The 16,983-nt window shown below is 37.6% G+C and overlaps 1 protein-coding gene across 1 annotated transcript in view; it reads left to right on the forward strand.

Annotated features, from left to right (window-relative positions):
• LOC118631006 (solute carrier family 4 member 1 adaptor protein) overlaps window positions 1–16,983 on the forward strand; it is a 34,732-nt gene that overhangs the window by 1,944 nt on the left and 15,805 nt on the right. The window contains exons 3-9 of the mRNA XM_036263301.1: window positions 930–1,052; window positions 1,861–1,921; window positions 2,262–2,401; window positions 9,151–9,311; window positions 10,055–10,124; window positions 10,538–10,724; window positions 15,167–15,278. Of these exons, the coding sequence (XP_036119194.1) occupies window positions 930–1,052; window positions 1,861–1,921; window positions 2,262–2,401; window positions 9,151–9,311; window positions 10,055–10,124; window positions 10,538–10,724; window positions 15,167–15,278 (854 nt within the window). The remainder of the gene's footprint in view (window positions 1–929; window positions 1,053–1,860; window positions 1,922–2,261; window positions 2,402–9,150; window positions 9,312–10,054; window positions 10,125–10,537; window positions 10,725–15,166; window positions 15,279–16,983) is intronic.

Genomic DNA, 16,983 nt, shown 5'->3' on the forward strand with positions numbered 1-16,983 from the left:
ATGTGAAAAACACTGGATGTCAAAGACTTAGCATGGAAAAAGAATGTAAAATATCTCATTGATAATATTTCTATATTGATAACATGATAGTAATTTCACCCGTTTCTCTTTTTAATAAGGTTACTAGAAAATGTTAGATTACATATGGCTTTCATTGTATTTCTGTTGGGCAGCACTGACTTAGATTTTTGGGAAAGTTTATAAGCAGAAGAGTTTTGAACTGGGACTTGGAGGAAAGTAAAGTATCCCATAGGAAGCTGAGCATTGGGAGTGGCGTTCAGGGCAGCGTTTGATAATTTTAAGGGAGTAATGAATAGACCACTCCATCTGACAGATATGAGAAGTATTAGGAAATTCTGCTGGCGACAAAGTATGAGACCTGGAGATTTGATTTCTTTTTTTCCATAGGAAATGTGGTAGGTAATTTGCTTTTAAAATACGGTAATAGAAAGGGAAAAAATGCCACAAAAACAAGTTTCAACTTGCCACACAATTTAGAAAACCTGAAGATGTAGATACTGGTGATTTTTTTTTTTTCATCCTCACCGGAGGACATTCTCACATCTATCTTCAGATAGAGCAGGAGGGAGAGAGGAGGGAAGAGAGAGACAGAAAAATCGATGTGAGAGAGACACATCAACTGGCCACCACCCACCCAACCCTAAGCGGGGCCAGGGACAAACTGACCGAGGTACATGCCCCCAGCGTGGACCGAACCCGGGTCTCTCTGGTCCACAGGCTGACGCTCCAACTGCTGAGCCAAACCGGCCAAGGTGATGCTGGTGATTTTTTTGGTTGTTCTCTCCCCACTTCTTCTTTTCATCACTGTAACTATCTTTATAAAGAAAGGATAGTGGGTGTCATTCAAATGGTCTCTTATATCTGATTGCCTTTTCTTTCTTTCCCATATTCTCCATATACCAATGTAGGAGAAGATGCTGTTGAGGATGAGGCTGAAGAGAACCCCATTGTTTTAGAGTTTCAGCAGGAAAGGGAAGCCTTTTATATAAAGGATCCGAAGAAGGCTCTCCAAGGTTTTTTTGACCGAGAAGGTATGTAAATAGACTCTGACCCTCCTGGTAGAATGTGTCCACAAGCAATGTTGTTTTCTAAATCTTCAGGTATTTAGAAATGGGTTATTTTATCTGCTGTCTTCCTTGTTCAGTACTTGCTCTTGTAGTCAGTTGTGTCAGGTTTATTTTGAAAATAGTAAAAAATCTTGTTAGTCTTTCTCATCTTGGAAAAAAGGAAGTTATTTTTTCTGACTTGCCTCATTCTTCTCAAAAGATCCTAGATTTTGGTGGTGGGAGATTGAGCCGGCTTCTTGTAATTTTTTCTTTGTAATTCACCTGATCTTTTGTAATTCTTAGCCTGGAATTTGATTTTGTAGGATTTAAAAAATAATTCTACAGAAGATTGTTTTATTAGAGATTTGTTGAAGGAGCATCTTTGTGTATGGGTGTATGCATAGATGTGTGTGTTTGTGTGAGTGCATGAATATATATGAATTGGTTGTGTTCTGCACTTACATTTATGCTTCTAAACAAGGCAATTGTGACAATTTAACGACTTAAGTCTACAACTTATAAAAAATGTGAAAGTTACTATACAGTGGACAAAGCTATGTATGGAGAGCTGATAGTTTTGACTTGAATTTTCTTTTTTTCTGCCTCAAGCTCATCCTAATTTTATTATCAGATGATAATCCCTAGGAATGAGAACTGAAATGCTTTGAAGTTCAGTTTTCAGTATGATAGGGGAATTTGATATTCTAATTTAACTTTTGTTTTCTTTTTCCTTTGTATCAACTAGTAATTTTTAGATCTTATTAAAATTCTTTTGTCTTTCTACCTCCCAAAGGAGAAGAATTAGAGTATGAATTTGATGAACAGGGACATAGCACTTGGCTCTGCAGGGTGAGGTATGTTCTCTTCTCATTAATGTCCATTTCTGGAAAGTGACCAATTTCAGGCTTAATTTACAGTTATAGACAACAATCCAAAGAGTAATTTTAGTTTTAATTTTAGGCTATTCCTGACTTGGGGTCTTGATAGTTTAGTAACACTTATGTTATTGATGGGTGGGGTAGAATGGGTGAAGGTGGAAAGGAAAGATTCAAAATCTAACCTTGGCAAGATAGAACAAAATGAACCAAGAGATTGAAAAGTCATCTAAAAAAAGCAAACATGGCTATTACCATAATATATTAATTTTTGTGTGAGAATTAGTGCTGTGCTATAATCCCCTCTAAACCAATGCAGATTACCTGTGGATGATTCAACGGGAAAACAACTGGTGGCTGAGGCGATTCACTCAGGAAAGAAAAAGGAAGCAATGATCCAGTGCTCACTGGAAGCTTGTCGAATCCTCGATACTTTGGGATTGCTGCGGCAGGAGGCAGGTGAGTATGTGGGAACACATTTTTCTTTAAAAAGAAAAAAAGAAGGAAGGCAATTTTAACAAAAGATAATAAAACCATTTTTTAGGGGAAAATGTAAATTGTACAGACTACTCTGAAGTGAAAAAAAAAAATTTTTTTTTTATCTCAATACCCTAAGATAGCCATTGTTTATGTTCTCCCAGACATTTTCTGTGCAAACAGATGTGTGTTCAGAACTAGCTCCTTTAACAAAAAACAAACACTTGTACACAAATGCAGTTATATTATTTATACTCTTTTGTGACTTACTTTTTTAACATAAGAATGTACCATGGGCCCTGGCCGGTTTGGCTCAGCGGTTAGAGTGTCGGCCTGTGGTCCTCAAAGACCCGGGTTCGGTTCCCGCTAAGGGCACGTACCTCGGTTGCAGTTTATCCCCGGCCCTGGTTGGTTGTGCGGGTGGCAGCCACTCAATGTGTCCCTTTCACGTCGATATTTCTCTCTCTCTCCCTCTCACTCTATCTAAACAAAAAATGGAAAAAAATGTCCTTGGGTGAGGATAAAAAAAAAAAATCAGTAAAAATAAATAAATAAAGTATAAAAAAAAAGAATGTACCATGGAAATTTTCCACATCATTACATTGCTTATGTCATTTTTAAAAACTGGTGCCCTGGCCGGGTGGTTCAGTTAGTTGGAGTGTCATCCTGTGCACCAAAAAAGTTACAGGTTTGATCCCCACTTGGGGTGCATATGAGAGGCAACGATCGATGTTTCTCCTTGTCTCTCTCTCTCTAAACAAACAACAAAAATGAATAAACATATTCTCGAGTGATTAAAAAATACAAAACTGGCAATACCATCACTTATTAATAAGGCTTATATTTTATTTAATCTAAAATTGATCTTTCTGTTGTAAAATAACTTATGTATAGTTTTAAACTACGAAAGGCTTATAATGAAATATACCTGCTCCTTGCTCTGTCCCTCCTCAGCCTTCATCCCTGGTCATCTAGTCATCTGTTGACTGTTAAATTAGGATTTTGTATTTATGTGGTGATTGTGCTTATGCAAATATTAGTCACAACTGAACAATTTTAAATTCTTTTTATTTTTCCTGAAGTTAATAATTGTGTTTGTTTTAAATGAACAAACAAAACAAAACAGAAATAGACTCATAGACACTGAGAACAAACTAATGGTTGCCAGAGGGGAGAAATGTGAAGGGAAGGGCAAAAACAGCAAAAGGAAGTAAGATGTACAAATTTCCAGTTAAAAAATTAATAAACCCGGCTGGTGTGGCTCAGTGGATTGAGCATTGGCCCATGGACTGAGAGGTTTCAGTTCGATTCCCAGTCAGGGCACATGCCCAGGTTTCAGGCTCAATCCCCAGTAGAAGGCATGCAGGAGGCAGCCAGTCAATGTTTCTCTCTCACTGTTTCTATCTCTCTCTCCTTTCCCCTCTCTCTCTAAAAAATAAAAATATTTAAAAAAATTAATAAACCACAGGGATGAAATGTACAAGATAGGGAATATAGTCAATAATGTCATAATAACCTGTTATGATATCAGATGGTTACTAGGCTTACATGGTTATCATTTCATTAGGTATATAAATGTTGAATAACTACGTTGTATACCTGAAATGAATATAATATTTTACAGTACCTATATTTTAACTTAAAAAATAATTGTTTTTGTTTTTCATGTGTTTGATTTTTTTAATACCTCTTGCTCATTATTCCCATACCTTTCAATAGCGTTTCAGTGTGTTTTTTCACATGGTCATTCACATTAAGTGATTTATCAATTCTGATGTTGAGGGGAGACATTTCTCCTGAAGAGCACTATTCCTCTTTCACGGCTTACTGCTCTCTAGACCTGCTGCAGAACTGTCACCTGGAACTTCACTTTGCTGTAATCCTTGAGATTTCCTTTGCCTTTCTCCAGAGTTGGACTTTTTTTTTTTTTATTCTCATGTTCTCAGATTTTTTGGCTTACTCTCTTGTTTTAGTGGAATGCATCCTTCTGTAGTTTTAGCAGATTAAAAAGCTGGTACAACAGTAGAGGGCATGGATGATGATAGTCTTCAGTGGATTTCACATCTTTCATTTTTCTTGGTCTCTGCTCTTGTTTTGGTGGACATCCCCTAGTGGATTCCTGAAAAAAGATATAGAGCTAGTAAACTATTAAATCCTTCATTCTGAAAATATAATTATTCTAGCTTTACTCTTGGTTAATAGTTTGGCTGGGAATAGAATTCTAAATTGGAAATAATTTTCTTCCTAAACTGTTCATATACCTGATTTATTGTATGTCATCTTTTTTCCACCTCACTGAATATTTGTAAGAGTTTTCCTTTATTCTCAAGGTTCTGATACTTCACTATGATGTACCTTTCTGTGGGTCTCTTCACTCAGTTTTCTGGGTACTCATTGGGTCCTTTTGATCTGGAAATCTTGGCAGTTCAGGAACATTTCTGGAATTGTACCATTAATCATTTCAGCCCTCTGTTTGCTGTTTATCTGGGATTCTGTCATTTAGATATTGAAGCTCTTGGACTGATCATCTAAGTTTCTTGACTTTTTAATTTAATTTTTTTCTTTATCAATTTTTAAAGAGAGAGGAAGGGAGAGGGAGAGACAGAAACATCGATGAGAGAGAACATTAATTGGCCGCCTCCTGCATGCCCCACACTGGGGATTTGGCCCACAACCTGGGCATATGCCCTGACCAGGAATGGAACCGGTAACCTCTTGATGCATGGGTCGCTGCTCAACCACTGAACCACACCAGCTGGGCAGTTTCTTATCTTTTTTTTTCTTCTCTTTTTTATTTCTATGTCTGTTTTTTCTTTGTGGAGATTTCTGCAACTTTATCTTTCAGTCTCTATTTTGTTGTCAAGATTTTAATTTTCAAAGCTTATTTTTTTGGAATTTTTACTTTTAAAACAATGATCTTGTTTCATGGATTGTGATTATCTCATGCTTCTGCTAATCTGTTTTCTCCAGGTTGCGTTTTCTTTTTGTTTGTTTGATCTCTATCTGGCATGATAGAGGATTTTCTCAGGTGTCATGTCGTCCTTGGTTGTAGATTCTTATTTGGGGATGTAAAAGGTGAATGACAGCTTAGAATATTTAGGTGGGAACTCCTCACGTAAATATCCATAGGTTTTTCTTCCTCTTCTGGCAATATTTCCCAGAGAGGATTCTTGCAGTCTCCTGCATGACAGGAAAGACTGGCTGCCAGCATTCCTAGAGCTCAGTGGTGGAAGATGGCTGAGGAGCTTCTCAGCATTCAGCTATTTTCAGGACAGTACTATTCCTAGAATATAGTATCCATGCCCTCAACTGTATTAGTCAATTTACAGTCCAGAAACTTTCTGTCCTACCCTTTCCAGAGATTAACCTCTGGATTTTTTTCTGGGGGGTAGGAAAGAGATGAGTAGGCATTGGGGAAGATCTGTTTCTCACCCAGCTTTTACTCAGCTCTCCTTATTTCAGTGCTACTACCCATCCCCAGTTCTGCAGTATAATCAGATTACTTCTCAGCTCTCCCCACTTTGTTTTAAGATTTATCTTTTTAGTTCTGCTAAGTTCATTTTCATTTATCTGTTTGCTTCCTAATACCTAAAACTGGTAGTACTATCCCCTCCCTTCTCCCTGTCTTATGGATTAGTAGTGTCTTTAAAGAAAGATCTCTTTACTACAGTTTTAGTGGATTATGGGGAGAAAGTGAAATCCTGTATGTATGTTCAGTGTACCATCTTAACCTGGAAATTATCAGACTTACATTAATAAGGACTATTAAGGACTATTTTGGTTGCAAATAATAGAAACCCAATTCATACAAGCATAGGAGGAAAGGTTATTGGCTCCAGAAGCTGGGAAGTGTAGCTCACAGGATTGAAAGAACAGCATGAACCAGGACCTTAAGTTTTGGAACTAGAACTTGGTATCACTAGGACACATATAAGCTGTGTGTATGTGTATATCTATGAGCAAGTCTGTCTCAGGAGTGCATGGTTTTCATTTTCAGTCAGATTCTTACCCCATGTTTTTATATCCTCAAGAGAGCCTCTTTTTCCCTATATTTAAATAAAAATATGAAGAAAGGATTCTTACTGCTCTGGCTTTGGTCACATGACTACCCCTAATCCAGATGGAATAAAGAAGGAGTTTCCTAGAGGAAAGGGGGTACTTTTACCTTAACAAGGGGAGTAAGATGGTATAGCCTGGACAAAAAAATAATAGCTACCATAGTGCCCTGTTGATGGGCTTTCCAGATTTTCACTGTTACAAATAATGCTTGATAGCTATAGTATAAATTCCTACAAGTGAAATTCCTGGATCATTGTATTTTTAATGTTGACAGGTGTTGTAAGATTGAACATGAAAAAAGTGATATGAGTGTACATTCCCACCAGCTGTTGGAGAGTGTTTCTTCCTATACCCTTGACAAACTGGCTGTTAGTAACCTTTGAATGCCTTTTTCTAGTCTAATAGGTGAGAAGTGGCATCTCGTTGTTTTAATTTGTATTTTTTAAATTACTTTTTTAAAGTTTAACATCTCAAATGTTTTTGACCATTTGTATTTCTTTTAATGTGAACTGCTTTTATTATTATTTTTCAAATTATCTTTTGGCTTATTGGCCTTTTCCTTGTTTATCTTTTTCCTTTTTTTACTCATTCATTTTTAAAAGTCTTTGCTTATTAAATAAATCTCTTTGTTTTAATTTTTTATTGTGATAGAAAATATATATAATATAAAATTTACCATTTTAAGCATTTATTTTTTTATTAATTAATTTTTGTTACAGATGTTTCTCCTTTTTCCCCCACTGATTCCCCCCTCTCTCTCCCTCCCTGCCCTTTCCCCAGTTTGTTGTCCATGTCCACTGTTCATGCATACATGCATATAAGTTCTGGGGTTTATCTCTCCCCCACCACCCCCTCTTCTGGGGATTGTCAGTCTGTACCCCACTTCCATGTCTCTGGGACTACCCCATTCCTCAGACTGTTATGTTCATTATATTCCACAAATAAGTGAGATCATCTGAAACTTGTCTTTCTCTGTTTGGCTTGTTTTACTTAGGATGATACTTTCCAGGTCCCTCCATGTAGTCTCAAAGGATAAGAGATCTTTCTTTCTTACAGCTGCGTAGTACTCCATTGTGTGTATGTACCACAGCTTTTTTATCCATTCGTCTACTGATGGACACTTGGGCTGTTTCCAGATCTTAGCTATTGTAAATAGTGCTGCTATAAACATGGGGGTACATATATTCTTTCTGATTGGTGTTTCAGGCTTCTTAGGGTATATTCCTAGAAGTGGGATCACTGGGTCAAATGGAAGTTCAATTTTTAATTTTTTGAGGTAACACCATAGTGTTTTCCATGGTGGCTGCACCAGTCTGCATTCCCACCAGCAGTGCACTAGAGTCCCCTTTTCTCCACACCCTCGCCAACACTTGTTGTTTGATGATTTGTTGATGGTGGCCATTCTGACAGGTGTGAGGTGATACCTCATTGTTTTAATTTGCATCTCTCTGATGATTAGTGATGATGAGCATTTCTTCATATGTTTCTTAGCCATTTGTATGTCCTGTTTAGAGAGGTGTCTATTTAGTTTCTCTGCCCATTTTTTAATTGGGTTCTTTGTCTTCCTTTTGTTGACTTGTTTGAGCACTCTATATGTATTGGAAATTAACCCCTTATCTGATATATCATTGACAATTATGTTCTCCCTTACAGTGGGTTGCCTTTCCATTTTGATGATTGTATCTTTCGCTGTGCAGAAGCTTTTGAGTTTGATATAGTCCCATGTGTTCATTTTCTCCTTTGTTTCTATTGCCTTAGGTGATGTGTCAGCATTTTAAGCATTTTTTAAAAAATCCTCACCTGAGGATATGTCTTTATTGATTTTTAGGGAGAGAACATGGGGCGGGGGTAGAGAGAGAGACATTGATCGGTTGCCTCCTGCATGTGCCCTGACTGGGAATCAAACCTGCAACCTTTTTGGGGCATGGGATTACACTCCAAGCGACTGAGCCACCTGGCCAGGGCCCATTTCAAGCATTTTTATTATTTTTTGTTGTTGTTAATCCTCACCCAAGGATATTTTTCCACCAATTTTTAGACAGAAGGGAGGGAGGGAGTGGTGGGGGCAGGGAGAGAGAGAGAGAGAGAAACATCAATGTGAGAGAGACACATCGATTGGTTGCCTCCTGCACAACTGAACCAGCAACCCAGTTACATGTCCTTGACTAGGAATTGAACCTGGGACCCTTCAATCTGTAGGCCGATGCTCTTAACTGCTGAGCCAAACTGGCCAGGGCTAAGCATTTTCAAATGTAAAGGTCAGTGGCATTAAATACATTCACAGTGTTGTACAACCATCACCATTGCTATCTCCAGAACTTTTTCATCTTCTCATATTGAATATGTGTACCCATTAAACACTAACTTCTCATTCTCCATCCCCCTTGGTCCCTGGTAACCACTGTTCCACTTCTTGTCTCTGAGTTTGACTACTCTGGGTACCTCGTATAAGTGGAAGCATGCAATGTGTGTCTTTTGTGTCTGATTTATTTCAGTTAGCATAGTGTCTCCAAGGTGTAGTTCTTTGTTTTCAAATGTATTTTGTCACCTTGTTGAATTCTGTCTTTTAATGATCGATGGTGTTATTTTAAGCTGCTTGCCTACTTGCCTTATTTCCTTTTCTTTTCTTTTTTTAAACTTATTTTATTACCATTTATTTTATTTACCTCTAGTATCTCGGAAAAGGAAAGCAAAGAACTGGGAAGATGAAGACTTTTATGATAGTGATGATGACACATTTCTTGATCGGACTGGCCTGGTTGAGAAGAAGCGTCTGAAGCGAATGAAGAAGGCTGGGAAGATTGATGAGAAGCCAGAGACCTTTGAATCATTGGCAAGTTTTATTTATAGAAGAAGCTGCACTAGTTTAATTTTTAAAAATAAAATAATGTATTATTTAAAACTTTTTTTATAATTATAAATTTTAAAGCAATAGCATTGAAATCTGGTATTGAAGTACAACTTTTGTGATCTGCAAGTTTTATGGTTACAAACAACTAGTCATCTCTATCCACCTCTAGGTGGATATTGGTCCATTAGTGAGCATTCTTTGAATATGCTGTCCCTTCCCCTCCCAAAAAAAAAGAAAGGAAAAATTCCAAATTGGACCATTCTGAAGTGAAATTGACTTTAGGCTTCTGGCAGTCAAAAATCATGAAAGGACTTTGAGGAGTATAGTTTGATAATAGTCTTAAACAATGTATCCTTCATGAAATTATCATAAGGTAGCAGATGTTTTCACTATATTAAGTAGTATTCAGAGCTTAAAACATTACCCAGCATCTATTCTTTTGATTTATCATTGAAAACAAATACCTTGAGCTTTTTCTTATGAGAAAAATAAAGTTTGTGTTCTGTACATTTATTCTGTTTAATTCTGAGTTCTTTAATTCAGAAATTGATTCAATTAGAATTAAATAAACAAATGAAAAATGTTAATTCCATAAGGAACAGATTTAACTGGACTTTGAATTAATCCTCTTTAGACTTATAACAATAGTGAAAACAACAGGAGAAAGCTACCATATTTTGAAAGAAGAAAAACATTTGCTAACCTTGTTCTTTTGGGCATTACAGGTTGCAAAGTTAAATGATGCTGAAAAGGAACTCTCTGATATTTCTGAGAGACTGAAAGCCTCAAGCAAAGGTAAGGCAGTGACTTATTAAAGAAATATTTATTGCCCTGGCCTGTTTGGTGCAGTGGTTAGAGTGTCAGCCTGCGGTGAGGATTTTTAAAAAAAGGAAAAAAGAGAAATATTTATTGAGCATCAACCATATGTAGTGCACTATGCTATGCACTGGGCTACACTGGTTCATAAGATATATCATACAGAATATGGAGCCTTTCTAAGGAGCAACATAGCACTTTGGAACTAGAAAGAACGTTTTAAGTTATTTCGACGTCCCGCAGTCTTCCAGCTATAACCTTTCTTCTTATTCCTAATATCATTAATGTCCTTTGTCCAGCTCTGTGTTAGTGAATTTTCTATGGAAACTTTGCTTGAATTCTAAAACATTTACAACCATCTTTCTAAACATGTATTATCCCTTTCCTGACAGCTCTGTCAGAGTCACCGTCTCAGGACTCTTTAGATGCGTTCATGTCGGAAATGAAATCAGGGAGTGCATTAGATGGTGTGTCCCGGAAGAAACTTCATCTTAGAACTTTTGAACTGAGGAAAGAACAACAGAGACTTAAAGGGTTGATAAAAATTGTAAAGCCAGCAGAGATTCCAGAACTAAAAAAGTAAGTTTCAGTTATACTTGGAATTTCATTAAAAAATTTTTTTCTATGCAATCATTTATTTATTTGTGTTTTACAATTTTGATTTAAAATTTTTTTCAATTACAGTTGATAAGCAATATTATATTAGTTTCAGGTGTACAGCATAGTGATTAGACATTTATATAGTTTATGAAGTGATGTGTACTTGGAATTTTAAATAAGCATGTTTGCATAGATAACATTTTAAATTATATTTTTATCTTTTTAGATAATCATTGTTGAATAGAAATAGAATATAAGAAACCCTTTAAAGCCCAGAAGGCAGTGGTTTCATAAAGTAACTAAAAACCCATTTCATTTGTGAAATATAGATACCTACAGATTTTTAGAGAAAACTGTTAATACCTGTTTCAGTGGAATGCTCTGAAATTTATACTTCATCTTTTAGTGCAGAGTAAACTTCTTAAAAGAACAACATGTGAAAAAGGCTAATTTCCCTAATGTGTAAAGACTAATGAATGATAAGTAGATCATCACCCACACAAGAGAAAAATGGGCAAAGGATGTCAACTGATAGGCCACTGAAAAAGAAATACAAATAGCTCTTAACTACATAAAAAGATGCTCAACCTCACTCATGATAAGAGAAATACAAATTCTATAATGTAATACGATTTTTATTTATTATTTTAAAACCACAGATGAAAAATATGAATGCGGACTGTTATTTAAAAATTTTCTTCTAGCCCTGGCCGGTTTGGCTTAGTGGTTAGAGTGTTGGCCTGCAGACTGGAGAGTTCTGGGTTCAGTTCCCGCCAAGGGCACGTACCTTGGTTGCAGTTTGTCCCCAGCCCTGGTTGGGGTCATGTGGGGGGCAACCAGTCGATGTGTCTCTCTCACATCAATGTTTCTCTCTCTCTTCCTCCCTTTCTTCCTTCTACTCTATCTGAAGATAAGTGCAAAAATGCCCTTGGGTGAGGATTAAAAAAAATTTTTTTTTTTTCTTGCCCTGGCCGGTTTGGCTCAGCGGTTAGAGCGTTGGCCTGCGGTCCAGAGAGACCCGGGTTCGGTTCCCGCTGGGGGCACGTACCTTGGTTGCAGTTTGTCCCCAGCCCTGGTTGGGTCGTGTGGGTGGCAACCACTCGATGTGTCACTCTCACGTTGATGTTTCTCTCTCTCTCTCTCTCCCTCTCACTCTATCTGAACAAGATATCGAAAAATGTCCTCGGGTGAGGATAAAAAAAAAAAAAAAATTTTTTTTCTAAATCAAACTTATATAAGTTTCAAGTGTACATTTCTCTTACACATCATCTGTTTATTGCATGGTTTGCTCATGCAAATTTTCATATGTATATATTTTTTGTTAATCCTCACCTGAGGATATTTTTCCATTGATTTTTTTTTTTTTTTTTTTTTTTAGATAGAGTGAAAAGGAGGGAGAAAGAGAGAGAGAGAGAGAAACATTGATGTGAGAGAGACACATTGATTGGTTGCCACCCAAACAACCCTGACTAGGGCCAGGGATTGAACCTGCAACTCAGGTATGTGCTCTTGACTGGGAATTGAACTTTCTGCCCTTGGGTCTGTGGACCTAAGCCCTAACTGCTGATCCAAACCAGCTGAGGCCAGATTGTCATTTTAATGCCTCTATCCCTCATTTCTAAGATCCAGCTCACAACTGTTCAATAATAATACTTTTTTAAAAGGGTAATTTCTTCCTTTATAAAGGGAGAAAGTATAATCCCCTGAAGTTGACTCTGTTGTGAACTTTGATTTTTTTAGATTATTGGAAGAGATTAACCCAAATCTATTTGCAGATATCTAGTAGATTTTTTAGTAATTTGTAAATAAGATTTTGAGACTATTTTTTCCCAGAGTTGGCTAGTGTGTGTGTGTGTGTGTGTGTGTGTGTGTATGTATGTGTGAGAGAGAGAGAGAGAGAGAGAGAGAGAGAGAGAAATATCCAATCTTTTTTTTCCCTTTTTATAGAATTTATTGGGGTGACACTGGTTAACAAAAATACACAGATTTCAGATGCACAATTCTACAACACATCATCTGTACACCATATTGTGTGTTTACCCCAAGTCAAGTTTCTGTCCCAGTTTTCAACTTGATAGTATTTTTTAAATATTTATTCTATGAGGTCTCAACAAATATTGAAAATGAATTTTCCCTGGTCGGGGTGGCCCAGTGGATTGAGCATCTGTCCCCTGGACTGAGAGATTCTTGTTCCATTCCTGGTCAAGGCACTTGCGCCGGTTGCGGCTCAATCCCCAGTAGGGGGCGTGCAGGAGGCAGCCAATTAGTGTTTCTCACATAGATGTTTCTCCATTCCTCTCTAAATAAAAACATTTTTTTTTAAAAAAGAAAATGTTGAGTTGATTGTTTTAGAAATAAGCAAACTCTAATGAGCAGAAACCAGGTGGGCATCTCAAAAAGTGTCATTGCCTGGGAGGATTCACTCATGAAGGTAGTTTACTATAGAAAGTTTCTTGTTTCCTTTAGATATGTGTTGTCCAGTCATCACTCAATAGTCATATTTAAATTAAGATTAAAAATTTATTTCCTCAGTCACACTGGGCACATTTCATGGCTCAATAGCTACATGTGACTCGTGGCTATTATCGGACAGCACAGATATAGAACATCTCCATCAATGCAGAAAGTTCTGATTTAACATTGCTGCAGTAGATTGTCAGCCTTTATTCAGGCCCTCACCCCTGAGTACAAAACCTTCACTTGATGCTGGGAGCATTGCATAGATGAGTATCTAGATATTGAGAGGCACCTCTTCTTATAGAGATGTAGAGGGAAAATGTTTCTGGAGCCCTTGATCATCTGTACGGAAATTGTATCCTCAAATTACTAGCAGGTTTGTTCAAATATTTATATGTCATTTGGATATTTAATACAGTGATTCATAGGTCAGTTCCCAAAATTCTGCTTCACCCAAATGATTTGAGTTACCTTGCCAAGAGTGAGATGGTAGGTTCGCACTAGAGTTAGACTTCTTGGGTTTCATTCTCACCTCCATCCATTACTTTTTGGGCATTTGAGGCAAATTATGTAACTTCTTTAATTTTGCTTTCCTCATCTGTAAATTAGACATAGTAATGTTGCAAAGATGAAATGAATAGCAGTTAACAAAGTGCTGGCATATATGTACTGTTGTTGTCATCATTGCCATCATTTTTACTATTTAACACCTAGCAACTGTTTATAATATTTTTGTGGAAAAAAGGTAAAAACTCAGGAGGAATAGTCCAGGGTAAACAAATTAATAGTGACTTTTAATTACAACTCTAATTCTTTAATTTGATAGTTCACCTCTTCCAGGTGTTCTTCGCTAAAAGACATATATCAGATTTCTCCAGAGCCTCCCCTCCTGCTGCCTGTGTGTCTGCCTAGTTGATCCTCCCTTTTCTACTTTAGACAGTGGCTTTCCGATACTGTGTATCTTCCCCCTCCTCTTATCACTTGAGTGTTGAACTTCCAAACTTTCTTTCTAATGCTTTACCGTCTCCTTTGGGCATCTTTGCACCTCCTTCAGACCAGTCAAGCTAATTAATGGAGCTGCAAAATAACTCTGCTGCTCTTGCCTTTGTCTTTCTGTGTCAGCACTTTTCTGAGGCTTATGGGGCAAGGTTGTGAAGGATAATGATTTGGCAAAGGGTCTGTAAGGCCAGGCAGGCAGGATTGTTCTGGTGGCCTTAGTCAGACAACGAGTCTATTTCTGGTAGAGAGAAAGGGCGTGAGACTAGGCCCAAGAGTGCCACTGGAGGGGTAAGACTTAGGTGAAAGAAGGCAGTAGTGGCAAATGGGGCTTCAGGGCGGAGCAGGGTAGTCAGTTTCTTGTATGAGTTGGGTTACTGTGAGTCAGGAGTGCCCGTGCTGTTCTGACATTCCACAGTGCAGGGCCATGCTGTGGTCAGTGTGACGGAAGCAGAGGACTTTCACCTCATGCTGTCTTGTCATTGCCGCCTCTACATACTCTCTGAGTGCCTTGTCCACTCAACTGCCATTCTTTTATCTTTTTGGCTCTGTTTTTTTTTTTTCTTCTAATTTCTACAATCTCTTTATTTTGCCCTTCCTCATCTTTACCTTGGTGGACTTAGCTTTTATAATTTTGCTTAGCCAATGAGAACATTGACAAACTCATCATTGTAGGGTCTCTTATTATATTTTTGTCATTACTCACTACACAGGGTATCCTGCCTCCTACACACACACACACACACACACACACACACACACACACACTTTTTAAAAAAAAAACTTTTGTGCTCATAGCTGTTGTCTGGTTATAAGTGTGGACTCCAGGTAAGTAAGGCACTTTGAGTTCTCTTCATTTTGTGGAAATTTTTGTTTTGCCCAAATTTTTTTGTCAGTGTCATGGTGTTTTTAGATAAATTTTTTTGGCCTCACTGGAATAGAGGTGTATACTTATTCTTTCTTCCTAGGACTGAAAGTCACACTATAGATGCTGAAAACAAAGCTAAAAAGCTTACATTGCCTCTCTTTGGTGCCATGAAAGGAGGAAGCAAATTCAAATTAAAAACTGGAACGGTAGGGGTAAGTTGTGGTTCAAGGTGTTAAACCTCTAGCTTTTGAGTTATCTGAACTAATGTTTCTCTTTTCTTTTCAAAGATCCAATGATTCATTCCATAGTATGCGTCATTTTTTTCGTAGTAATGTGAAAAAGGACTGTGGGCTTGGTATGATCACATCTTTTCCAGGTCTTGGTTCTTGGATTTTCTCTTCAGTTTAGGGTTATCAAGAATTAATGGGGGGGGGGGGGGAGAAGAAAGACCAAAAATGAAGAGAAATGATAAAAAATGAAAGAAAAGTAACAAAAAAAGGAATGAATAGAGTGATGCCAATCATTTTGCATGTAACTGATTTGTAAATTAGAATACTAGTTGAATTGATTTATGATGAATGTTACATTTAAGAAAGGATTCCCTGCAGTAAATGCTTCTCTCAGTGTATAGATGTAATGCTCAGACTCAACAATTCTAGAGGCTAGAAGTCTAAGAACAAGGTGCCAGCAGGGTTGGTTTCCTCTGAGGCCTCTTTCCTTGGCTTATAGATGGCTGCCCTCTTGCTGCGTTTTTTTTAAAATTCCTCACCCAAGGATATTTTTCCATTTATCATCAGATAGAGTGGGAAGGAGGGAGAGAGAGACAGAGAGAAACATCAATGTGATAGAGCCACATTGACTGGTTGCCTCCCACACAATCCGACCAGGGCTGGGACTGAACTGCAACTGAGGTACGTGCCCTTGACCAGAATTGAACCCTCGACTCATTGGTCCTTGGGCTGACGCTCTAACTGCTGAGCCAAACCAGCCAGGGTTCTTGCTGCCACTTTATATGGTCATCCTTCTGTGCATTTGTACCCTTCTTCTTATAAGGGGTGCATATTGGATTAGGACCCTATCCTAACAGTCTTCTTTTTACTTAGTTGCCTTTTAAAGATCTTATCTCCTAATATAGTTACATTCTATATTGGGAAAAACTGCCCTCTGGTGGCAGAGGTCTGATGTCCCAGCCATATATTCTGAGTGAGTATGTGGTTTACCTGAGATGGAAGCTTTTCTGTGGTGTGTGTGTGTTGGGGATTCTTATGCTTTAGTTAGACGAAAAACTCTTTGTTGAAGCTCTCCTTAGATGATTACTGAATTAAATCCTGTTTAAAACATGATATACCCAACATATACTGTGATATCTTCTCTCTATTCCTTAAGCTATGATCATCTTTTTCTAATAGTTTTATTAAAAGGTCTTGCCCTGGCCCAGTGTCTCGGTTGGAGCATTGTCCCATACACCAAAAGGTTGCAGGTTCGATTCCAGGTCAGGGCATATACCTTGGTTGCAGGTTTGATCCCTGTTTGGGGGGCAACCGATTAATGTTTCTCTCTATGTTGATCTCTCTCTCTCTCTCTCTAAGTTAGACAGATAGATATATATATGATCTTAACTAGAATAGTTGGCTGTTGGCCTTATTCTTCAAGAAATGTCTTCCTTTTTCTTAGGATCTATATTACTTACTTACACGTCTTATTTTCTTGAAATTGTGTTCCATCTAAAATGAAAACACTGTGTAAATGATTTATTTCTTAGAAATGTGTGCCTGATTTACTCCCTAGAAGATTTTGTAATGATAAAGATCCTTTAACATCATGAGGGGGTGACAGGACAGAATTCCTGTAGCTGATATTTACCCGGAATAAATGTTTTAGTTCCTTACATGCTGTTTCCAGAGTTTTGTACTTAAT

This window comes from Molossus molossus, unplaced genomic scaffold, assembly GCF_014108415.1.
Source record: "Molossus molossus isolate mMolMol1 unplaced genomic scaffold, mMolMol1.p scaffold_m16_p_15, whole genome shotgun sequence".
Classification (NCBI taxonomy): domain Eukaryota; kingdom Metazoa; phylum Chordata; class Mammalia; order Chiroptera; family Molossidae; genus Molossus; species Molossus molossus.